The sequence below is a fragment of the Trichomycterus rosablanca genome, chromosome 5 (genome assembly GCF_030014385.1).
Source record: "Trichomycterus rosablanca isolate fTriRos1 chromosome 5, fTriRos1.hap1, whole genome shotgun sequence".
Lineage (NCBI taxonomy): Eukaryota > Metazoa > Chordata > Actinopteri > Siluriformes > Trichomycteridae > Trichomycterus > Trichomycterus rosablanca.
The window spans coordinates 30,723,987-30,750,447 of record NC_085992.1 but is presented as its reverse complement, the minus strand read 5'-3'; the positions used below and the strand labels follow the sequence as shown (position 1 = coordinate 30,750,447).

Below are 26,461 nucleotides of genomic sequence, written 5' to 3'. Positions count from 1 at the left end.
AACACTGAAAATGTTTTCTTTGTACATTTATCAGCTGATTTTTAGAAAGTATCCCAACATTTCTGGAAATGGGGTTTGTATAAAAGACAGTCATGCCTTGCTTTATCTAATAACAAACAATTTCCCCAGATCAAAATGCTCCCTCCACCATGCTTCACAGGTGCAATGTGGAATAGGGCAGGTCAAACCCTCACACCTGTTGTAATATTAGAACCTAATATGCAGGATGCTTTACCAAGGCAGAGCAATACAACTGTTAAAGAGCCAGAGAGAAAGGAGAAAACTACTAACAGGTGTTCAAAATTATAGAAACTAAAAGCATTCACAGCCTAACGCGGAGAGGCAATAAAACATATACACAAGTGTGCCCCTACACATATTATATATCACACACTCAAAAAAAAAAAAATAAAACTCCATCTGTGACATGCGCCTACGCTGTCTTCAGCTATGTCAGAAAACTCAAGTGGCCATGCGCTCTCCCCAAGGCAGTTACATCTTCACCTTTTTGGAAAAAAGATCAAAGAATGTTGACATATAAGTCAGCAGAAACTAATGTTCTGGCCTCACAGAGCATACAGGTGTGGATAAGCATGTACACCATCCAGCACAATGCCATGAGTCTGCAGCAAAGAAGCCAAAAAAGCTGGTGAATAAAAAACTTTTTCAGCTGTAAGGAATTAATGCTGACCATGTAAAGCAATTGCCTGATTAAGGGTGGTTGCCAATGTCAGTGTCGGTCATCTGCACCTACTTGTCCAGGTGGGCATGAATTTGTGACTTGCACCCACTGCAAGTCTCTGTGGCAGGTGGTTTATAGGATGAAGTTTTAGTGTTTTAGTGTCTTTTTTTTCGTGGCTCAGTGGGTAGCACTGTTGCCTCACAACAAGAAGGTCCTGGGTTCGATCTCCAGGTGAGGCGGTCTGGTTCCTTTCTGTGTGGAGTTTACGTGTTCTCCTCGTTTCTGCGTGGGTTTCCTCCGCAGGAGGACTATTTTTATATTCTTGGACAACTTAGGATTTAGTAAAGCATAGCAAAGATGACACCACTGGTTACCAAAAGAAACCATCAGTGCTCATTTTACATTTGCAAAGAAAGCATGGATGACCCTTAAAACATGTGTGATAATGTTTTGTTGACAGATTTTGGTTGCTTTTTCACATAAAGCAGAACAAGAACAACTACAAAAATACAGCATGTTTTATTGTATACCTCTGTAGCAGTGTTACTGTGATCTTATGTAACTGTGTTAGTGTTTTGTTATGTGAATGTTATATTGAATGCAGAAAGAACAGCTGAGTCTACTCATAACAGTTTGCTTGACACAGCAGAGTCCATTCCTCACTTTTCTTTGGTTTCTGCACTGTCAACAATGCAAGCGCTTTTGTTATTTGCAGCTACAGTGCAGGCATGATTTAACTGGAAGGCTCTACACAAATGCCCAAATCCAGCACTGCATGACCACAACAGCTCAAAAACCTTTTGGTTGACATTTTGTGGCTTTCCCAGAGACAGCAGCATCCAGTGTGACATGAACCATCAGTGGCTGAACAGCCCAGTTTCCAAACTGTAAAGGCACAAATTGAACAAGTGTACTAGGAGGAGACCACCAACAATGTTTAAGACCAGCTACCGGCACGAAGTGCGCAAGGAAAAGTATGAAAGCTCAAATGTGTTTGAGGAGCTGAGTGACCCTGAACCTGAAGCCCCATTCTATCGTTCCACCATGGTGCCAGGCTGGGAGAGCCTGCAGGAGCTGAACAGTCGGTTTGCACGCTACATTAACAGGGCACGGGTGCTGGAGCAGCGCAATGCTGTGTTTCGTAAGCAACTGGAGACTCTTCAGCACATGGAGGAGACGGCTGGGCATGAGGAAGTTTTCAGTGAGCAGATCACCACGAACCAGCACCGTATCAGAGAACTCCTGGCTGAACGCCTCAAGCTAGAGCAAGAACTCAAGGACGCAGAGGGCATGCTGGAGGATTTCAGTGTCAGGTTAACTCTTACACATTACCTTAATAGCAAAGACATTAAAGTGAAAGGTGCTTGAAAAAGATTTAATTATTTCTGTAGCTGTTTATTCAGTGCTGGAATGGTTAAAACTCATTCTTCTTTGTCCAAAAAACTAAAACAAAGGTGGATTCTTTTATTTTATTTGAGATTATTGTAGATTATCTAAAAATGTGTCATTACTGTTTTACTAGTCAGGTGGGGTCTATCCTCCTTTTTTATTTTTATTTTTTATTTATTATTAGGTATAATAAAACCACAATGTATGTATAAACAAACCCAATTTTCAGAAAAGTTGGGACATTTTGTAAAATCCAATACAAGGAAAAATCTGTAATTTGTTAATTCTCTTGACTCTGTATTTTAACAGACAAAAGTAGAAAGATGTCTATGCTGATAAACTCCTATGCCTGCAACACACATTTGTGACAGAGGCATGTTTAGCATTGTGCTCCATCAGCTTTCCTATTAATGAGACTTCTTAATGGTTTGGGACCTAGGGACACATAGGTAATGAGCCACAACACAACTTTGTTTTGACAGACTGAACCTTTTGGATCCTGCTTTTATACCCTTTTTCCTCACCCTAACCAGTTCACCTGTTTGTTGTAGAATGCTTCAAAATCCTGTAAAATATTCTATAAACTTTTTTAGTTTATTTTGCTCCTGTCCCAACGTTTTTGAATGTTTTGCAGACATCAAATAATGCTTGTGTTTATATTTCCAAAATACAATGAAGCTGATCAGAGAAAATGCTGGAAATCTTTTCAGTTAAATAAAGATTTAACAAACCACAGATTCTTCTTTTTATTGCATTTTCAGATGTCTAATTGTTTCTTGAAATGTTGTTTCTTTGTACATAAATACATAAACAAAATAAAAATATAGGTCATAGCCTAAACATATACACCTAAATTTGTTGTTATAATTTTTGCTCTTGTTTTCCATAGGTACAGAAATGAATGTGAATATCAGGAACAACTACGAGGAAAACTAGAGCAGCTCAATAAGGTATAGTCATTAAACTGAAACTCTTTTGAAATGTCAATGTAAATTTCTGTAATTAAAGATAATCCCAAACAAATGTTTCGTTTATCCAGATCATCATCTAAACAATAAGGGGTTGTGACAAGGTATGGCTATTTAGAATCTAAATAAATGAGAACCCCCAAAGGGTTTGAAGGGTGATTGCAACTCTGCTGTTTTCTCATCAACTAAAAGCCAAATATGAAGCATGACTTAGAATGAAGCATCTGAGAAAGATTATTGAGCCATTTGGATCTGCAGTGCCGAACCAAATCACACAAAAACACTTTTAATTTTACAAACCCCATTTAGAAAATTTGGAAAACGTGCATGACCTTGGAGCCCTCAAACAACTCTGCATCATGCTAACTGAGACAGTTACTTAAGAAACTGTTGTTACTTAACACAGTCCACCACTGCATCAAACAATGCAATCTGAAACTCTGTTACAAAAAAAGAAAGCCAGACATCAATTCTATGAAGTGACACAACTAAGTTCTCTGGGCCTGAGCTCATCTCAGATGGACTAAAGGACAGTGCAAACGTTTTATGTGGTCAGATGAGTCCACGTTTTAGCATATTTTTTTAAAGAAAAATTATTTCTCTGTGATGAAATGGACTATCCAGAGTGTTATCAGGAAAGCTAAAAAAAGACAACAACTCTCATGGTAAGGGGGTACATCAGTGCCCATGGCATGTGTGACTTGCATATGTCTGAAGGTACCATTAATGCGAACATATTTCGATTATAGACAGTATATTTCGATTTTAGAGAGACGTGCTGCTATCAAGGAGACATCCTTTTCTGGAAAGTTCATGATTATTTAAACAAGACAGTGCCAGGATTCATTCTGTATGTGCTACACTAGAGTGGTTTCATAGTCACAGAGTGTGTGTGGGCTTAACTGCCTCTTATTGAAAATGAATGATGCGCCATGAAGTGGAGAATCAAAGAAAGTCATCAGGGAGCAGCTGTTGAGCAGCTGTGCTGTTTCGTATCAGGCAAGAATGGAAAAAAAAATCTGTTTGCAAAAACTGCGTCTATTAGTGTCCTCAGTTCCCAAACCCTTAAAAAGTCTCATTAATGGGAATACAGATGAAACACAGTGTTAAACATGACTCTGTCCTAGTTTTTTTTGAGTGTGTTGCAGGCATCAAATTTTAAATGTGTTTATACAGTATTTCCAACCTACAATGAAATTGATCATTGAAAATATGGGAAATCTTTTCTTTCTAATTTTGTCAGTTAAATAAAGATTCAAGACAATTAACAAGTCACAGATTTATTATTGAATTGTACAAAATGTCCTAGTTTTTTCTGGAAATGAGGTTTATAGATACACAACTGTGGCTTTAGACAAATCATGAGATCTCTCACTGAGTCTTTTCTTTCTCATGTTCAAAGGAGGCAGACACAGCGCTTCTGAGAAACTTGGAACACCAGATCGAGTCTCAGTTTCTACAGGATGACATAAACTCTACAAGAGACAGACATAAGAAGGTAATAATGATCACAAAAATAAAAAAACTAATTAAACACATGGAACTGACTATTGGGACATCCATTCTACATTCCGAATTCATGTGTTAAAGCCACAAGAATTGCAAACAGGTGTAACAAATCAATTATATAAAAAAATTCCATACTTTCAACTTTACAGTGCACAAAGCAAGATTTATAAAGACATGGAGAAAAGCTTGATGCAAATTATGCTTTGACTGAATCTGTTTTGTCCTTTACAGAACCTGGCTGAGATACAGACATATGTAAACATCCTCCACCAAATCAACCAGACAGTTTTGATGCCCAACATGTTTGTGGAAATATCAGAGGTAAGGCTCTGTGGTGTGCTAATGCCTGAGGGAGAAGGAATTAGAAGTGTCAGTGTCTTGCAGCAAGAAATTACATTTGCCCCCTGAGATTAGTCCTGCGAATTAGGCCTGCAAATTAGTCTATATTTTAATCAGTGCTAGAAAAAAAAACTGCATTGCCTTTTGTTTGTGATTTTTTTTTATAATAACTTTTGAAAGGTTGAAATCATTCTTTACATAGAATACCTAGAGCTATGGTAGGTTATAAGTTCTTTCCACAAATTAAATAATAATGATTATATACATAAATATATGATTAGTTCACTTAGTAATTTTTTTCCCAATTTAGTCACTGCCACTACTGTAGTTTCACTTTTACACAGCTAGGCATCTACAAGGGATAACATTTGCTTCCTCAGGCCTAGTCCACAGTAACATTAATATATTTAACAATGCTGTTTTGTGTTTTGACCACATTAGCTTGTTAGTGCATTTTCCACTTATACTGAAAACCAAAAACTATACAAAATGGCTTGGGTATGCGTGGGTGGCAGTCATTTACCTATCTTTGTTTATATTTAATGCTACAGTATTGTGTAGTGGGAATTATCTTGGCTGTGTTCTTACCCTTAACCTCTGTGCGCTGTATAGAAAATAACATATTGGCTCTCATACACAATGTAATGCACTATGTAAACAATATGTCATTTAGGAAGTGCCCTACTGGCTGGCATCCCTAACTAGTGTCACAATGTTATTTTATTAAACTAATCACCTGTACACTATAATGTCAAAAATATGTGGACACCTCTCTAAAATACAGATGTGTTTCCAACTTTGTGGCAAGAGTTTGTGGAATGTATCTCCTGTTCCAATGTGACCATGTAGACAAAGCAAGATCCATAAAGACATGATTTAATTGAGTTTGTTGTAGAGGAACTCCAGTGCCTGCACAAACCTATAACCTAACCCCTGCTAAACACCTTCAGAATGAAATGGCAAAAATGCTGTTTAGACAGAATGGGCACAATTTCCACAGTCACAGAATCTTGTGAAAAGCCTTCTCAGAGGAGTGAATGCTGTTATAGCTGCAAATGTGTGTGTTTGAGGGATATTTCTCACCATTAGCTTCTCTGCTACAACTCAATATTTCCTTTGTAATATATTAAAACCAGTGTTGGTATTTATACTGCACTTACTTTCTTTGTACACCTTAACTTCTGTTAAGGAACTCTTTTTCTCTCGTTTCTGGTTTATTCTCCTTTCTTGTTTTTTTTCTCTATCCATGCAGGAGCAGGAGAGGATGATATCTCAGAGGAGGGTTCCTGCTTTACAATCTCAGTTAGAGGAGTATAAAAGTGCTCTCTGCCAGCTGCAGGCACAAAAACACAAGCTGCAGACAGAGGTGGGTCAACACAGCGACAAAAACGGCAAACTGAAAAGGCAAACTGACAAATTTGGCAATATTTGTAATATTACGAGGCACTAGGGATCTATTGCTATATGATATGAATTATAGGCTGGGTTAAGACAGGAGACCTGCCTTTTATGGCTCACAATTCACACATATGATGGCTAGGTTAACTAGAATCATGAGAGTTGGGTGTTGAGAATAGAGCCGTCAGTCAGGAGGAGGAGAGAAAAGCCATAGACGAGGTTTATGGATGCAGTGAGGAAGGACATGCAAGTGGTTGAGGTGACAGAAGAGGATGACAAATTATCTGCTGTGGTGACTCCTAACAGGAGCAGCCAAAAGAAGTGCAATTCAATTAGTTTTTCCTTCTAAATAAAGCATATGGGTGAATGATGTTTTTTTTTATTAAATCAACTTAACAAAATATAACTTTTTATTGTATGTTTAAAAGCTTTGGATTTTTAAAACACATGTTCACCTGTCATATAGAGTGGCAGGGACACTGATTAAGGCCAACTTTGCTAAGCTCACTGGTTTTTATGCCAGAAATTATTTGAATTTGTGGGCGCTCACCAGAGCTGATTTTTCATTTCAAACTCATCAGTTGGAAACTCAGCTCTGTCATCCAGCAATCTGGGTGCCTACACGAATAACGATTGGCTGTTGTACAAGGGGAGTGCCGGACAAGACCTCATATCTGATTCAATTACGACCTCTGCTGGCTGATTGATGGCGCCTGCACAGAGATTAGGCATAATGCGTTGATCAGGGTGTGGCTCTCCGTACACAAAGCTGATCTACATATGAACTCGCCTCATGCAGGTGAAAAGATGCAGTCGGCTACTGCACACGTGTTGGCTCACCTCAACCAGGGTGGAGATCAACATCAGTAGTTTGCAGTTGCACAGTTCTTGGTTAAATAATTTTAATAAATTGCTCAATTTCTTATAATAGTACAATTTCAATCATATATTTTTTTCTATTATATTTATATATTTTTATATGTAACATGTTTATATGTACATATTACTTCTTCACTACCTGCATCTTAATTAGACATTCTGATCATAAAAAAGACAATACCTATCAATTAAGTTGATTATATCTGTCCATCTGTCAGACTTCAGCATTAGAGCAAAACATCAAGAACACACAGGAATGCTATGATGATGAGATCCAGCGGTATAATGATCAGATTGAGTCCCAGAGGAAGAGTATTGAGGAGGCTGAGCGCTTGCTGGAGAAATACATCAATGATTGCAGGCAGCTGGCCATATACCAGACCTCACTGGAGAATGAGCTGGAGAGGAACAAGAGAATCATTGAGAATGAAGACAACAGGTAAGTTGTGTGTTTTTGGATTTAACATAAACCTAACAAACTTTAGATGACAAGAAAGATTGTCAGTAGGGGCTCTTTTATACTGCACAATGTACTTGAATTTCTTATACTTGACATCATACTGTGCTTTTTTTGGCCATGTTCTAGTATAAAAGGCTCCAGTTCCAGGAACTAAAATACCTGCTTAGGTTTGAGACAAACAGAACCTCATGGTACTCTTGGTCACATAACACCATGTGATCATAAGATCACGCAATATACAACACTCTATATACATACAGACAGACATGTATTCATCCTTAATAACTTTTCATTGTAATTGAAGGAGTGGTGGGTGCAAGGCAGATATACACCCTGGACAAGGCACCAGTCTCATATTTTGAGGTCAATTAAGAATAACCAAACCATCTACTGAATCTCATGTGGACAAAGAAATAGCATACCTAACTATTTACAGACTGTGATTGGAAGCAAGGTTTAAACCCATATCCCCGGGACCATGGTGCAGTAATTAAAATGCAAACTTTCTCCAACATGCTCCTGTAGAGAGAGGCGTGGCATATAAACCTGGCTCCAGGAGCACAGGGAAGCTTGATTCCTGACACACTGTGGTCAGGATTAAACAATTACTGAGTCATCTACAGTTAAAAATACATGCACTTGTAATTAATAATTATTAGTTAATAATTGTGCTTGTCATGACTGTTTACCTACACCGATCAGGCATAACATTATGACCACCTCCTTGTTTCTACACTCACTGTCCATTTTATTAGCTCCACTTACTTTATAGAAGCACTTTGTAGTTCTACAATTACTGACTGTAGTCCATCAACTTCTCTACATACCTTTTTAGCCTGCTTTCACCCTGTTTTTCAATGGTCAGGACCCCCACAGGACCACCACAGAGCAGGTATTTAGATGGTGGGTCATTCTCAGTACTGCAGTGACAATGACATGGTGGTGGTGTGTTAGTGTGTGTTGTGCTGGTATGAGTGGATCAGACTCAGCAGCGCTGCTGGACCTTTTAAATACCATGTCCACTCACTGTCCACTCTATTAGACACTCCTACATAGTTGGTCCATCTTGTAGACGTAAAGTCAGAGACGATCGCTCATCTATTGCTGCTGTTTGAGTTGCTCATCTTCTAGTCCTTCATCAGTGGTCACAGGATGCTGCCCACGAGACACTGTTGGCTGGATATATTTTTGGTTGGTGGACAATTCTCAGTCCAGCAGTGACAGAGAAGTGTTTAAAAACTCCATCAGTGCTGCTGTGTCTTATCCACTCATACCAGCACAACACACACTAACACACCACCACCATGTCAGTGTCACTGCAGTGCTGAGAATGATCCACCACCTAAATAATACCTGCTCTGTGGTGGTCCTGGGAGAGTCCTGACCATTGATGAACAGCATAGAAAGGGGCTAACAAAGCATGCAGAGAAACAGATGGGCTACAGTCAGTAATTGTAGAACTACAAAGTGATTCTATATGGTAAGTGGAGCTGATAAAATGGACAGTGAGTGTAAAAACTATAAATTAAGTAAGAAATATTATATACTCTTGAAAGTAACGTGTCTTTTATGTCTTGGGATTTTAGTTTTATTCTACAAATGTTATTTTTCTGTGAAATGATTGGAGCAAAATGAAAAGGAAGGAAAATACTCTAGGAAAATGTGTTGTTAAAATGAAGTTCTTTTAGCTCTTTATTTGGATGTTAAATCATTCTTTGGCAACGTGTGAGAGTGTAACATGGTCATCTAGTGATAATTACAAAGGCATGCATTATCACCTTTTATTATCTTTAATGCATTTATTTTAATTTGTACTTAATTTGAAGTGGAATTGCTCTGAGCAAGGATGGATTAAGGATAGTCTGGGCCCCTGGGCAAAGAGTTGAATGATTTGTATTGTATCAATTCATCTGCCAGGCTTATGTTCAGATCTGAAGGATATGCTGCAGCGAGTGAGTTAGCCTTTAAAGTGAGCTCACTGTTGGACATATTGTCAGGCATGAAAAGAACATCAAATAGCTCAGTTAAGTGTGTGTATGCATTCAAACTGCTTGAAATTGCTTGTCTTAAATTTAAATAATTGCAAAATTGCTAAATTAATTTGTGTCTCTGCGCTTAAGAGAAATTGAACATAATAATTTTGAAACAATACAAATTCAGAAAAATTAAGTAAGGGCCTGAATCGCATATTTGCAACAAAACGTCTGTTATGAAATATGGTAGCTTGCCTGGCAATTTGTAGGTCCCTAGAAAGTCAAGGAGCCATGGTAAACGACTTCTATGGAAGTCAAGGGCCCCATAGCAGGGGCCCTCGTGATCAAGGGCCCTCTAATGGTATGCCCTGCTCTTCTCTAGGGCCCCCTGGTAGGGGCTCTCATAACCAGGGCCCTCTAAAAATATGCCCCCCTCTTTCCTAGGACCCCTAATAGCCAGAAGTCGAAGTCAGAGCAGTGCCACAACGCCTCATCCATTTTCATAAGGGGCCCAAAAGCATGGCTAGGGCCCAAAAGCATGGCTAGGGGCCCCAAAAGCATGGCTAGGGCCCCCAAGAGGCCCTGGGGTCAAAGTCCCTAATAGTCAGAGGATCCTTAAAATGGAGGGCCCTCGGAAATAAAAATATATTGTATCATAAATGTTGATAGGCATCGCAAAATGTTTTGGGCCTGACCTCAAGGGCCCCTGGGCGCTGGCCCCACTGGCCCGGTCAGTAATCCAGCCATGGCTCTGAGTACTGTAAATAATATCATAATAGTTAAATACATAACCACAGGGTGGCAGCAGAATCTCGGGAAACGATAATAGTTCCACCAATATTGAGAAACAGAATACTCGCACTGTATCAGCAGTTTTATTTCGAATTAGGAAACCTGTACAACAGTGCATCATTTTGTATGTGGTGCTGTAGTATTGGTAAATAGTAGATTCATGGCAGTTATATCCATTATGGCCCAGGAGGGTGTGCTGCTGGTTTATAAGTTTGGAACTTCTGGACAATACTCCCAATTGTGTTTTGGAAATCTTTTTATACCTATTGCTTTTTATATTTCTGTGAAAGCTCCTTAGTTGTTAACATAGTTGAAACACGCCTTGAACACATGGGTATACACCTGTAAAATTAAGCAATTAATTTTCTTTTTTCTTTCTCATTTTTCCAAGTGTACAATAATACTGGGGCTGTCTGAATAATTAATTTAGAATGTGTGTATTAATAACCATAAGCCTTTTTATACTGAAACTCATTTTGCAGCCTGTATCTTTGATGTTCCATCCTGTTGTGATCACACTTGTCTCATTCTCTTTTGCAGACTGAATTCAGCTATAATTGGAAGCCCTGTTAGTCTGTTCACCTCCCAACACAGATCACACATTTGCAGTCCCACTGTGACCAGCCGAGGGAAAGGTAAGGAGGAGGGGGATGCAGAGGGGCGCCATTGCATAACAACGCCTCTGCGCTGTGTGAATTTGGGCTATTTTTAATCTTACCCCACATGCTGGTATAAATAATTTGACTGTTTTTGGTTATTATGTATAAATATCCAAATTTCACGTTGGCTTATAATGAACTGAGCAGGTTTGAACTGGTTAAACCATGATTGTACTGAACAGTGGTTTCACCCTGGAAACATTGCATGATACAATCTTGTTCTTCATCCTTTGTCCCGTTTTTCGATTACGGGGTTGGCATTTCCGGGATTTGGCACAGTTTTTACGCCGGATGCCCTTCCTGACACAGCCCTCCCTATTCATCCGGGCTTGGGACCGGCACTACAATGCACTGGTTTGTGCATCTAGCGGCTAGGTATCTATAGGACAATTCAGTGTTTCCAATTAGCCTGGTGGTATGTTTTTGGACTGTGGGAGGAAAACGGAGCACCCGGAGGAATCCCACGCGGACACGGGGAGAACATGCAAACTCTGCACAGAAAGGACCTGGACCGCCGCACCTGGGGACCGAACCCAGGACCTTCTTGCTGTGAGGCAACAGTGCTACCCACTAAGCCACCGTGCTGATACAATATGTGGACAAAAGTATTGGGACACGCCTTAATAATGTGTTTCAGCCACAACAGTTGTGAACAGGGGTAATCATATATAAAAAGGAAATGATGTGCTTTCAACTTTGCAGATTTTTTTTTACCTCATTACTAGCTCTAACTTGCCCCTGTTTTAACCTTCTATGGAATGTGTTTCAGACATGAATGCAGAAATGTATGTATATAAACAAATAAAATAAAGTTAATGACAAAACATGAAATATCTTGGGTTCATATTGCCTGCAATAAAATAATAGTATATGATTTGGGGTTGCATAAATTCTCTTAATTCCAGAAATTGTGATTTGTACATAGCTCTAATAATCTGAAAGCGTTAACAGACTTTTCAAGGGACGTCTTATCAGTGGGGCATTGGTAAACTGTTCCAATAATCTTCTCAATTTAGACATGCATAACTACTAATCACTTAGATTCTTTGTTTTCCTTCTCTGTATATGCTGGGAAGGAAACAGCATTAGTGCACAGCCTTGTCCTGAAGTGATGCATGATGCTGACCTTTCCAACAGTCTCCCTTGGAACAACACTGCATGTGTAAATCGCTTGACTTAATGCTGTGTGTTCTAAACAACACTAAGTGATTTATTAATGTGTTTTAAATAGGAAAAGGTTTTTGGTTTGACTATTGAGTTTAGGGATTTATTTGGACTGCACTAATGACTACAAAATCCTTTAGTAGATGGGCGGAACGGTGGCTCGGTGGGTAGCACTCCGAAGGTCCTGGGTTCGATCCCCAGGCGGGGCGGTCTGGGTCCTTTCTGTGTGGAGTTTGCATGTTCTCCCTGTGTCTGCGTGGGTTTCCTCTGGGCGCTTCGCTTTCCTCCCACAGTCCAAAAACATGCAGTCAGGTTAATTAGAGACACTGAGTTGCCCTATAGGTGAATGGGTGTGGGTATGTGTGTGTGTATGTGTGTCTGACCTGCGATGGACTGGTGCCCCGTCCAGGTTGTTACTGTGTGCCTTGCGCCCATTGAACAGCTGGGATAGGCTCCAGCAACTACCACCTGACCCAAACCCCCACCCCACCCCCGCGCGACCCTAATTGGATAAGCGGTTAAGAAAGTGAGTGAGTGTTTAGTAGATGAGAACTGTTTTACCTGATATCTGATTAATGTGATACAAGTATGTTTATTAACAGATATAGATTTTTTTATAACAAAGTTAAAAAAAAAAAAAGTTTAAGTTATAACAAAGTTTTATACAAGTTTAACGATAACACGAGAAGAAGCTATTCAGGTACACTATATGGCTTAAAATGTAAATGCAGCTTTTAATTTTTATAGCTTTTAAGTAATTATATACAAATAAATCATATGCTTTTAACTTTGACACACGTTAGAGAAACTTCCATACTTGTTCCAGTCTGACTGTCCCTTTAGGCAAAAATACACTCCAAATTTAGTCAAGGCCTTTTTCCAGAAGAGTTAAATGCTGTTATAGCTGCACATGGCCCACAGGCTCACTGACAGGTGTTCACAAACCTTTGGTCATATAGTACCATAAAGCTGGCTTTCACCTAGATCAATAAAAATGTTTCTGACAAGTCATCACTCTTACTTTCAGATATCACCCAAGCCATCCAGGACATCACAAACGTCAAGCCCCGCCAAAAAAACCTGGCCAAGAAGGCAAACAAAAAGGAGGAACTTTTTCCCAGAGATATACTGGACAGTATTCGGGGGAAAAAAGAAGCAGATGAGCATCGTGAAGATGAAAAAAGAGAGGTAAAAGATAAAGAGGAAGTTAACATGGAATCCAAAGCTTCACAATGCAAGCCTGCTCCTCAGACTGACGTACCTGATGGGGCACAGATCAGCAAAGCCTTTGATACACTCTGCAACCTGGTGCGCAACCGCTTGCGCAGGTACAGGAAGCCTGAACCTATTGCTGATTTTTTCACCAAAGGTAGCTATGTCCTAGTGACAGGTGAATCTAGCTACCTGGACCCCTGCTTCTGCACAACAACACCCTCTGCCGGCCACATCTTTGTCACCATATGCGACAAAAATGGTCGACCTCATAATGGCAAAACTCCTTCCCCTCCCCCTAGTCCTTCAGATGACAGCCAGAGAGAAAAGGAAGATGATGAGGTGGCTGGGAAGAGCAATGGTGATAACATGAAAGGAGGAAAGCACAAAAGAAATGGAGATGCAGGAAGACACAGTCCAGGTCCAAAGTCTGGCCAAAACAATGTCAAGGACAAGACCAAAGATGATAAAAATTGGCAGTCCACGTCAAGCTCTGACATTCCCCCAAATTCCATGAGGTATGAGAAGCTGGAGGTGGTGGAGTCAGTAGAGAAGCTGTCATCTGACAACAAATTAAAGGGCTTTGAGGAAACATCTGTGGTGGTGGAGACCATGATTGAGAAAACCAGCAAAAAGAAGTAAGGAGACCGGGCTACATAAAAAGCCTCTGGCTCCAGCCAGAAAAAATAAAGGATTTAACATTGCCTTTTAAAAAATATTTTCCTTCATCCTGATCTAGATCTGATTGAACTAGCCCTAGTTCTGCTCTACTTCTTTGTGCCAATGCCTTTATGGATGGAAACTTGCCAAATTTAAACTAAAGTGAATGGAGTGCCTGTTTGTTAACGAAATAATGCTGCTGCATCCTGAAATAGCTTTTCCCACAAACAAAAACTTCATTAAAATTCATGAATTTTTTTGTTGACGTGAAAATGTATTAATTTAAAAATCTGGAAAATTGGTAATGCTGAATATTTATCTGAATAAAACTGAAAATGCTAAAATATGTTATGGTGTTTGTATTATAGAGTTTGTATTTTTTAGCAATCTACATTAAAATATGCTTAGCATTAATCACTATCAGTCAAATCAAAACACTACATTAGCCCGCTGAGACCTTTAGATCTCAGGTTCAAATCTATGTGGTGCTATCAACCAGCCAGTTGCTCACACAGGGATTGGCATTAACATGGTAGTGCATAAAGAGGAAGAGAAGCAGTTGGTGATTTTGTACGTATCAGAAAATGGCCCTTCCACAGAGTCTGTGGCTCTCCTTGATCAGGGTGGGAGTCTGCAGTGGCAGAGGAAGTAATTGGGGAATTAAATATGACTGGATTGGGGTGAAAAGGAGAAAATGCAAAAATAATATTGAATATTGAAAAACAATATGGCTTGGTGGGTAGCACTGTCGCCTCACAGCAAGAAGGTCCTGGGTTCGATCCCCAGGCGGGGCAGTCCGGGTCCTTTCTGTGCGGAGTTTGTATGTTCTCTGCGTGGGTTTCCTCCAGGAGCTCTGGTTTCCTCCCACAGTACCAAAACATGCACTCTGGTTAATTGGAGACACTGAATTGCCTTATAGGTGAATGGGTGTGTGTATGTGTCTGCCCTTCGACGGACTGGCACCCTGTCCAGGGTGTTACTGTGTGCCTCGCGCCAACTGAAATAGGCTCCAGCACCCCCCTAATAGGGGATAGGCTCCAGCACCAGCCGACCTCCCATAACCCCCCAAACCTGATTGGATAAGCAGTAAAAAAGTGAGTGAGTAAGTAAATGAGTGGTGCTCGGTGGCGCAGAATTGGGTTTGAATATCAGCTGTGCTATAGGACAGCAGAGCATTTACACAGAAGTGATAGCCTATGTCTAAAGAGGAAAATGGCCAAAGCTCTGTGATGGATTGGGGCCCTGTTCAGTGTATTCCAGCACTGAGCCCAGTGTTTCCAAGTGAAATGCATTTTCTCCCTTTTTGCTCCTGATTTTTAGCCAATTGCATTATTCTTCCTCTCTACTGTTACTGACCCCCGCCCCGATTGAGAAAAGCAAACTGACACGTCCGCAATAGCCAACTGCATCTTTTCATCTGCACAAGGCGAGTTCATATGCGGATCAGCTTTGTGTACAGATAGCCACACCCTGATCGCATTATTCCTCTACTCTGTGCAGACGCTATCAATCAGCCAGCAGAGGTCGTAATTGCATCAGTTATGACGTCTCTATCCGACTCCTTCCCTGAATAAATAACAGCCAAACGTCGTTCATATAGCCGACCAGCCGGATGGCAGAGCTGAGATTCGATACAATGTATTCGAAATCCCAGCTCTGGTGTGCTTGTGTATTTTACCACTGCGCCACCTGAGCGGCAATAAAATAATTTCAAAGTCGAGAAGCTATCCAGTTTCCTTTTCAGGGTGACCTCACAATCCAAGCTCCAGAATTATATCTAATCAGATTACACTTTTATGTGTGTGCAGAAACACACCCTGGACAGGTTGTCAATCCATAATATAGTTGAGGTATGTCATTTGGGCAGCGTGTTATAAAAGCGTTGGGACAGGGGTATGTTTATCATTATCACTTTACGGATTATTTTTTATTCTTGCTTGATATAACACTTCTGTTTTGCTATAACATATGTTGTTTTAGCAATGGTATAATGACCGTCTTTTTATTATAATACAAACAGAAAATACAGTAAATTTGTATACAGTATTAAAAAAACAGAAGAATCTGAAGATAAAAATAGGCTTGTATTTTGAACCTCCCTTACACTTTAGCAATAGCAGGAACCTGTCAATGCTAACCCCTGTATTTTTCCTGTTATTTCATGTCAAAATGACTACTGTGAAAAAGGTCTATTACACCAGGTTTGTGCAAGACATGCTTGAGCACTGTTGTATGAGTTTAAACTTTCAATTACATCATTCAATTCAACAGGCCAAAGATCACAGAATCTGCCAGACATAAAATCATACTTTTATGTCAGTAAGGCCACTCTCAAAGGGAAACAAAACAAACAAACAAGCACAATGGATATATAAGATGTGGTATTCAAGCTGTTGTAGAGAAATGTGAAGAATCAGAAATGTCAAGCCCAGGAAAACTTTCAAGATCTGATGAGAAGATTCTCTGAGTTTCTTCTTTCTTTTAAAGACCAGATGAAGTTACATATTTATTGGTAATGCCTGTGTGAGACCAAGGTTTGCACAGCGCCCTGTCTAGCATACCCTGACTATGACCGAGAGTTCCATCTGGAAGCTTGATTTTTAGATCACAGTATGAGTGCTGGTCTGTACAACTTAATGATCAAGACAGATAGATGGTAGCTTATGCCAGCAAAACCCTGACAGCTCCTGGGCTTAAGTACACTGACTGTAAGAAAGCACTGTTGGCCACAATGTGGGCTGTCAAACACTTTTCTTACTATCTCTGTGTTTAGATGGTGATCGCCAAAACCCAACACCAACCAGTGACTTTTCTCAGCAGTCACCAAATTACAGAGGGCATACTAATAGAGGGGTAACTAATGGTTCTGAAATATTCCCTGCCAAACATGTGGTCAGACAAGCCCCACTGCCAGTATCAACCAACCATAATTACTTCGAACCAAACGTCTGCCAACACATGATCACTGCCAGTAGTAATAGTTCCATGAAACACCTTGACGGTGCGGCTTGGACACATCGTCACTGATGAACACAGGGTCATTGGGTGTTTCGGGTCTTAAATCATCAGACACCCTCACCTGGGCGACCCAACCGAGGGTGATCAGTCCCCAGTTTGTGTCCAAGCAGCGCGCTACTCCATACATCTCCCCTCTTGATCCACAGCCACCTTGAGGCTTTTTCGGCAGCCTCACTTATGTTTCTGGTGGCTTTTCGTTCTAGCAACCCTTTTATGCCAAGGAGCTTGAATGCCCGGTGCACAGATTGCCCCAGGAAACCCCTGCAGCCCACCTCAGTTGGTTCGCAGCGGGCTCGCCAGCCACTCTCTCTACAGGCCTCTACCAGCTCCAGGTATTTGGCCATCGTCGGGTCTTATGGCCTGCCAAACATAAGAAGACTGAGTGGCGATCAGCGACTCCAGCTGATGTCTTCTCTAATCATCAGTATTGGCGCTGAGAGATTTGGCATTAAACGACCAAAGGCCAAGAACACTGCCAGGCCAAACCGGCGTGAGAGCGGATCGCCCAGCTCAGGAAAGAAATGAAGGCCCTAAAAAAGCAATACAGGAAGGCAAGAGAGGAGGAAAGGCCAGCCCTTACAGAGCTCAGGAACATCCTAAGACAGAAGCTTATTTCCCTCCGACGTGCTGAGTGCCACAGGAAAAGGGGCAGAGAGAGGGCTCGCAAGCGCACTGCTTTCATAGCAAATCCTTTTACTGTAGATTCACTAAACAGCTGCTACGGCAGAAGCGGAACGGGACCCTGGCCTGCCCAGAAGAGGAGATGAATCAACATCTTCGTGACACATACAGTGACAGCAGGAGAGAGGAAGATCTGCCCCCCTGTAGAGAGCTGATTATACCACCAGAACCCTCCACCCAGTTCAACATCAAAGAGCCCACCCTGACAGAAGTCAGGGACGTAGTGAGAGCTGCTCGTACCAGCGCAGCCCCAGGACCGAGTGGAGTACCATACAAGGTCTACAAACATTGCCCGAGACTCCTTGAAAGGCTATGGAGACTCATCAAGGTAATATGGCGGAGGGGGAAGATAGCGAAGCAGTGGCGATATGCTGAAGGTGTCTGGATACCCAAGGAGGAGAACGCAAGTAATATCTCACAGTTCCACACCATCTCCTTGCTCAGCGTGGAAGGCAAGATCTTTTTCAAGATTCTTGCTAACCGTCTAACTGAGTACCTCCTGAGGAATTCCTATATTGACACATCAGTGCAGAAGGGAAGAGTCCCAGGCATGCCAGGCTGTTTAGAACACACAGGAGTGGTCACGCAGTTGAAAACCGAGGGGACCTGGCAGTCATTTGGTTTGACCTTGCCAATGCCTATGGATCCATTCCTTACAAGCTTGTGTCAACAGCTATGACAACATACCACATACCAGAGAAGATCAACAAACTCATTTGGGATTATTACAGCAGTTTTAGTCTGAGATTCACCTCTGGGACAATAACATCAGCATGGCATCGATTAGAGAAGAACATCATCACTGGTTGCACCATATCAGTGGTATTGTTTGCCCTGGTGATGAACATGATGGTCAAAGCAGCAGAAGTGGAATGTAAGGGCCCCCTGTCCAGATCGGCCATTCGCCAACCTCCGATTCGAGCCTTCATGGACGACCTGACAGTCACAGCAACAACAGTGACAGGATGCCGCTGGCTCCTGGGGGGATTAGAAAGGATCATCAAATGGGCGAGAATGATGTTCAAGGGACGTTGTAGCCTAGCGGTTAAGGTACTGGACTAGTAATTGAAAGGTCACTTATTCAAGCCCCACCACTGCCAGGTTGCTGCTGTTGGGCTTTTGAGTAAGGCCCTTAACCCTCAATTGCTCAGACTGTATACTGTCACAGTACTGTATGTCGCTTTGGATAACAGCGTCTGCTAAATGCTGAAAATGTAAATGTAAGTCAGCAAGATCCAGGTCTCTGGTCCTGAGGAAAGGTAGAGTGGTGGAGAAGTATCGCTTCAACTTAAAGGGAGTCCTCATTCCATCAGTGTCGGAGATGTAGTAGTATCAATAAACTTTTACCTTCATGCCCGTCTTGTTCTCTCTTTTTTGTAATAGAGTGATATCTTAATCATAGAAAAAACTTTAAGACCAGGCACTTAACCCTAACCCTAGCCTCACCACTATCTTTGTAGTGTCTCTCCACTTAAGCTCTAATCATTGAAGTAATTTTTTTTTTTTTTTAAACGACCTTTCTAAGGGGACTGTTCCTTTTTATGATTATTGATCACGATTCGAATCATATCTGCTTCTTCCACTAAGATGACCTGCCTGCTTACATTCCTGACCCTCAGCTTGCTAAATGCTGTCATTTTGTCTTAAAATCATTGAACCAGTCACTAACGGTTACCTGCACACACAGAAACCCCAGCAAGGAAAAACATCCGAGTCACAGCACAACAGACCAGCTGGGCTTGAGCCAGATGGACCATGGATGTCATAAGGCATGGTGAGGCAGACACTTCCCACATGTTACAGCACCTACAAAAATTCACTCCATGACAAACAGCACATGGGAGACTTACAGGCTAAAATTCCTGATATCAGAGGCCAGTTGCTCAAACAACAAACCCAGTTGCAAACATGCTCACATTTAAATTTTGAACATGTTAATGTCTAATATGCTGCACAAAATTGTATGCTGGAAGGCTGTTCTCATATAATTAAAAGCCTAGGTTCTTCAGTCACACCTCTACTGGTCCAAATCTAAGCTCACCATTCACATCTTACTTACCAGAACCAACAGAGACACCCCTACAGATCATAATTGTTTGTGTACAGTTACCACCTAATATTCACAGCTGTCTCTACCTTCATGACCTGAAGCTCTCCAAAAGGTGACCATCAAATTGAGTGGGGGATGCTGTAGCGAAACAGGCTGCATTTCTTATTTATCATTAATCTTTTTATGTTTTCATTTCTGATCTCTGCCTTTTTATTCCAACAGGAAGTTCTGAGAGGAGGGCAATAAAAAGTGACTAACTAATGACCTTTTTATGAATCACAGCTTTTCAAAGAAGACAGAGTGAATTCCAAAGAATGCTCCATCCACATCTGTAAGTTCTATACAGTATAACCTTAAAATTCTCAGATTCTGAAGCAACCAGTAATCAGAACTTACAACCAGTTTTTACTTACCATATAGAAGCACTTTGAAGTTCTACAATTACTGCATGTAGTCCATTTATTTCTCTACATACCTTTTTAGCCTGCTTTCACCCTGTTCTTCAATGGTCAGGACCCCCACAGGACCACCACAGAGCAGGTATTATTTAGGTGGTGGATGATTCTCAGCACTGCAGTGACAATGACATGGTGGTGGTGTGTTAGTGTGTGTTGTGCTGGTATGAGTGGATCAGCGCTCCTGGAGTTCTTAAATACCATGTCCACTCACTGTCCACTCTATTAGACACTCCTACCAAGTTGGTCCACCTTATAGATGAAATGACAGAGACGATCGCTCATCTATTGCTGCTGTTTGAGTTGGTTACGGGGCACTGTTGGCTGGATATATTTTTGGTTGGTGGACTATTCTCAGTCCAGCAGTTGCAGTGCGGTGTTTTAAGACTCTATCAGCACTGCTGTTTTATCCACTCATACAGCACAACACACACTAACACACCACCACCATATCAGTATAACTGCAGTGCTGAGAATGATCCACCACCCAAATAATACCTACTCTGTAGTGGTCCTGTGGGGGTCCTGACCATTGAAGAACATCATGAAAGAGGGCTAACAAAGCATGCAGAGAAACAGATTACAGTCAGACTACAGTCAGTAATTGTAGAACTACAAAGTGCTCCTATATGGTAAGTGGAGCTGATAAAATGGACAGTGAATGTAGAAACAAGGAGGTGGTTTTAACGTTATGGCTAAGTTTTGTCGAAAGAGTTAGAAGCCCTTACTGGTGGCCACCAGTAAGGTTTTTAAGTTTACACAAGTTTGATTTCTGAAAGAACCTGTCACCTTCACCTAACAGAATCTTGCATTATATGCCTAAGCCTGTGCACTCACACATTTGCATCTGGGATGGACAATCATTCACCAATTCTAAAAGAGGAGTTCAAAAGTTGGCCAAGTCTGCATGTGCGCTTGTACCTCTTCTTACCTAGGACAGACAAGAGTGTGTCAGTCATCAAAGACTATCATACACGAGCACCTGCGGCATGTGAGGTTGCACTGGACTTGTGAGCTACTCACTGGGAGCAAATCATTCGTCATTGCTGACTGACAGGCCGCACAATTACCTCACAGTTTTGATAGTGACTGGTGTAGACTCCTTATTTCATTTAGTAATTAATGTGTTACTGTAATTTTACAGTCAATAAACATTTAATTTATTGCAAATTTACCACAGTTGTGTGATGTTTTGGCTCTGAGCAGAGATCAATGACTGGCTAGACACCACAATATAAGAGAGTGAGACTGAGTTAAATTAAGTTAGTTTTTCTTGCTTTTACAATTTGAAAAAGAAGCAAGTGGTGCCCCATTTACTTACAATTATTTATTATAATTATTTACTTTAGCTCAGTGGATCTTATAATTTGTTTCCTTCCACGTATAATAAAGAGCAGAATCATATAAAAGTAGTCATATTGCTACAGTAGTTTAGCGAAAATTAAATGCTTGCATTTGAGGTCCAGACCAAGTATATGTAGGACAAGTACTGAAAGTATGGAACACATTTAAGGACATTTAAAAAAAATGTTTTATTACTGATAAGCTCTTAGTTCAAGTGTCTAAATGAAAGCAATTGGTTTATGGTATTAATTAGTTTAAGATCTTAACAGTGTGGTTCCACAAGATCAAACCATGCCGCACTTTTTTGCAGCACTTACAGGCTGTTATTTTAGAAATTGGAAAGTGGCACCAACATATTTTAAACAAATTAAAATGAACACAGATTAAGACAACTTTTGTGACGTTATCATAATCAGGGTAACTGTAGTCTGCAGCACCACCCTGTGCCCACATGTTAAACTAAAACTCAATGGTTTAAAGTATTAAAGTATTAAAGTATTAAAAAAAAGACACTACCCACAATTTGGTCCAAATACTTTCAGTCACTTTTTATAAACTAATGCATTTAATAAAAAAAAAACACTACTTCTAAACTTCAAAACACAAAAATCTTGCTTCAAAAGAAAACTGACTTTTAATGCATCATGGTTTTTGTAGTGTATTTCTAGCAGTGTATTTAAATCATAGCAACTACCAAGTCTTCTGGTTTTGCCATTTGTCCCTATCATTAAAATTCTTTTTATGCTTGAATGAATAATTAAGGTCTTATTATTTATTTGCTTGTTTATGACTTAAAAAGTAATAAATGGAAAATGTACATCCAAAGATGATGAAAAAATTAAACAGCCACTGTTGGTTTTGAAAACCTACAATACTAACAGAACCCTGACAAGCCTGTGATCAAAGCAAAACAATTGTTTTATTACTCGAGTGCTTTAACAAACAGAAGAGGTTTATTGTTAGATATACTGAAGGTTATGAAATAACCTTATGAAGGTATGAAATTGCTGCAAACTGTAATCACATATTATGTCTTCTTTTAGATATAAACAGGTTTTCAAAAAAATATAAAATAAATTAAAAATAAAAATAAGGAATATTACTTCTACTCGTCTTTAGTTAAAATAATACAGCAAATAATTTACAGTCACAAACTGTACAATAGTTTTTATAATGGTGGTGACAGCAAGGGAAACATTTAATTAAAGTATTTCATATTATATAATTATTTTATATACATATATAAATAGTTTTAAAAATCAGAAAACTTGGTTTTTAAAGAGCAATTTTGAAGAATATATGTTTTATTAATGCGGGCTACAGGACACAATAATTTAACAGGGGACTTTAAAGCACATGAAAGAAAAACTTAAAGGAGTGAAATACCATAACATACACAGAGGATAAAAGAGAGAGAAAGGAAAGTTTGGCATCATGCAGTTCAGAGCTAGGCTAGTTGCTTGTACTCATCATTTTCTTAAGACTCCTCTCAACAGCTTCATCCAGCTCCTCCTCCAGCTCCTCCTCCAGCTCCTCTTTTTTGGACATGGCTAATTTGGACTGGTAGTCCCTGACCACTTGGTCTATGTAGGGAGCACTCTGGGTGCCATGCAACATGAGAGTCCACTCGCTGAGATAGCCACTCTGTGGAGAGTCTCCACTGAAGCCAACCTCAAGCATCCAGATGCCACGCGGATCTTCGCCCCATGTGTGAGTGCTCATGAAAGGCCACTTGTCAAAGCCGACGTTGGAGTCAGAGTCACGTGGTCGTCGGCTCAGCAAGATGGACTTGGTGCCCATGGGTGACGTCAGGTTGAGCGTGAGATCACCACGTCGGCTGCCGTTTGTTGTCACAACTGCCTGGACATGCTCCAAATAGCGTACAAAGTTCTCTCGACCCTGGCAAGCGTCTGCAGTGATTGTGAGTGTCAGCTTGGAACCGGACTGAATTTTTCTGGATGGAGAGAGGAAAAAGGCAGTGTGAGGAAGAGCTGCACAGAAAATATACATAAGAATAAATTCCAAAAGTGTGATCAGGTTTGGTGTCACATTTAAACAGAGGTTCTCAATCTTTTTTATTTCCTCAGAGACAAAAAAAAGTACTTTCTTGCTTTGTACACATATACACATTTGCACCTGCAAACACAGATAACTAACATAGTACCACATAGTACACAGCCCTACACTGTCACGTGGGAAGAAAGGGACACAAATGCAGAAGCAAAATTATATAAAAAGGTATTTTATTAATTTATTAAGGACAACAGAAAAGGTAAACAGCTAACATAAAACAGAACAAAACCCAGTCGGAAACTCCGATGGGGACTGCAAACGCAGCTAAATGAAAAATGCCAAAACCGAAACTAAGAAAGCGGGACGCGAACCCGGGTCTGAGGAGTGACTGCCGGGAGCGTAACCACTGCGCTATAGCTGCGCAGAAAAAGGGAGCGCGCGAGCGCCCAAAGCGCTCCGAAGAGAAGGTGGAGGAGAGAACCTCCGCAGAGCGCTAGCCCCGGCACAGCGGTAGGCTAGCGCGGGTCCTGATCGGCGTGCTGTGGGTCGCGGAGCTGAAGCACCCCGATCTGAAACAAGAGAAAAAAACAAACGAGTAAAGTTAGGCAGGTACCGAATGCGGATTCGTACCGGGGCTACTACCAGCGCTGAAACACAGCGCTGAGTGAAACTGCTAATGCTAATGTTAGCGTTTAAAGAAACAGCAATACGAAAACTGCCCAGCAACCATAAGAAAGTTGGGCAGCTGTAGACTGTGGATTCGAACCGGGGATGTTGGCGTAACTACCGCTTGCTTTCCGGAGTCGCCACCCAGCGGTTGGAGAATCCAATGTTCAGATTAACTAATGGCTCTGAGACCAAGGATACTACCAGCGTTGATAGACAGCGCTGAGTGAAACCGCTAATGCTAACCGCTAGCGCTTAAAGAAACAGCAGTTCGAGGACTGCGCGGCGTCGCACCACACTAGTTCTAAGAAGTAGAAAGAAAATCCTGACTACCTCAAACCTTGCGGTTTTACGCACCCTAATGGCCTAGTGCCACCAGGGGTACCACCTACGGCTACAAACAGTGTGGACGAGCTGCCACAAGAGACCAAAAACAAACAAAGGTGCGACACCCGCTGCTGTGTGGAGCTGGCTTAAATAGTCAGCTCCACAGCTGCGGGTGATCAGCACTAATTGGGAGGCCTGATATAAGAGGCCTTTGTTTCCTGAGCTCTGTAACGTCTGTTTCGCTGGGAACCCGGGGCACGTTCACCAGCTACCACAGACCTCGTTATATACACAACATTCAATAATTTGTTGATTTGTGAATTAATAGAGCAAAAATTTGTAATATACTCAGTTATTATATACTACTAATAGACAAGGTGCCAGTCTATGGTGGGCTATCACAGACTTAATTCCAAATGCACTTACTCACACCTATGGGCAATTTATAGCAGCCAGTCCACCTTCTGTGTAATTTGTTGATCTATATGTGCTTAAATAAGATGTATGTGCACACCTGACCATGAGTTTGTTGAACATCTCATTCCAAAACCTTGAGCTTTAACACCCAGCTGCCTCCCCTCTGTGGCTATAGTATTTCCACAAGATTTATGAGTGTGTGTGAGGACATTTGTGCCTGAAAAAGCATTTGTGAGATCAGGCAAAATACCTGCTTTGCAGTTAGTGTTACTATTTATCCCAATTAAGCTGAGTAGGGTTGAAATAAGGACTCTATGTAGGCCACTGTAGTTTTAAAGCTAATTAGACATTAATAATTGTTTGATCAGACATTAAAGTATTCCAATCATCTGCTTAGTGCACAAAAACAGATACTAGAACAGGAAATGGCCTTTGGCAAACTTTGATAGCAAATCATTTATTTTAAATAACCTTATTTGTTTTATACATCTTTTAGTAAAGGGTGTGTCTACTACACCTAAATTCATTTTAATGTAGGGTGACCATAAGTCCTATTTTTCCCGAACATGTCCTCTTTTTTGGATTTAAAAAATGCATGTGACCAATATTTCTAAATCACCAAATTTGTCCGGGATTCAGCTTTTGTAGTCTGTGTGCAAATGCGCAAAAGAAATGAAAATTCACAGATGAATTACAGAAAAAATCTGAGTTTTTGTCTCGATTGGGATCCTTGGGAAGCAAAGCTGACATGTACATGATAGCGCCACATTCTTTTGAAATAGCTCTACTGATGGAATAATTTATTTGTTATTATTATTGTTTGGGGCTAAACACTGTTCGAAAGATTATCTAACTATAAAGGCATTTGTTAGTTACCTGTTTATTTAAGTTCAATAACATAGTTGTATGGTTAGTGATGCATTTGTCAAATATTTAAACCCCTACTTTACACACATTGCCATGGTGCCACCAATTACATGAAATTATCAATCCAACCCATCCACCTCCTCACAGAGCAAACCTTCCACCGAATGCAGGTGTCTGTCTGGCCCATGCTGCCATCCTGCCAAGTGTCCTCTTTTTTGAAAACTAAAATATGGTCACCCTATTTAATGTCAATTGTATGTTGGTAATTCAGACTTATATTATCATTGGTAATGAAATGTGAATGTGCTCTGAAAAATGCAACAATAGAAGATCATTCATTCATTTATTTATTCATTTACCAGCCCATTATTCATCTGAAACAGAAATCAATGTTCAGCCTTTTTGCTTAAATTTTTCCAACTTTGTTCTCATTATGACTTTTCATTTAATGATTTGGTCACTCACTTACTTATGTAATATGGGTTCACCCTAAGTCTCCATCAGGAGAAAAAAAAATCCTAATAAGAAAGGGCATGTCT

General features: G+C 40.6%; 2 protein-coding genes across 2 annotated transcripts in view; one reads left to right on the top strand and one right to left on the bottom strand.

Annotated features, from left to right (window-relative positions):
* Positions 1–1,615: 1,615 nt before the first annotated feature.
* Positions 1,616–14,066, top strand: LOC134314446 (filensin). Its single transcript, XM_062995045.1, has 8 exons — positions 1,616–1,995; positions 2,961–3,021; positions 4,442–4,537; positions 4,780–4,869; positions 6,140–6,253; positions 7,383–7,603; positions 10,930–11,024; positions 13,240–14,066. The coding sequence occupies exons 1-8, from the start codon at positions 1,616–1,618 to the stop codon at positions 14,064–14,066; spliced, it is 1,884 nt and encodes a 627-aa protein (XP_062851115.1).
* An 8,852-nt stretch (positions 14,067–22,918) lies between these two features.
* Positions 22,919–26,461, bottom strand: part of pcsk2 (proprotein convertase subtilisin/kexin type 2) — a 50,563-nt gene continuing 47,020 nt past the window's right edge. The window contains exon 12 of the mRNA XM_062995050.1: positions 22,919–23,586. Coding sequence (XP_062851120.1) covers positions 23,085–23,586 — 502 coding nt within the window. The 3' untranslated portion in view covers positions 22,919–23,084. The remainder of the gene's footprint in view (positions 23,587–26,461) is intronic.

Coding starts and splice junctions, on each gene's coding strand:
- LOC134314446 (XM_062995045.1), top strand. CDS start 1,616: ATGTTTAAGACCAGCTACCGGCACGAAGTGCGCAAGGAAAAGTATGAA. Junction 4,538..4,779: donor CAAGAGACAGACATAAGAAG/GTAATAATGATC, acceptor TGTCCTTTACAG/AACCTGGCTGAGATACAGAC. Junction 6,254..7,382: donor AACACAAGCTGCAGACAGAG/GTGGGTCAACAC, acceptor TCCATCTGTCAG/ACTTCAGCATTAGAGCAAAA.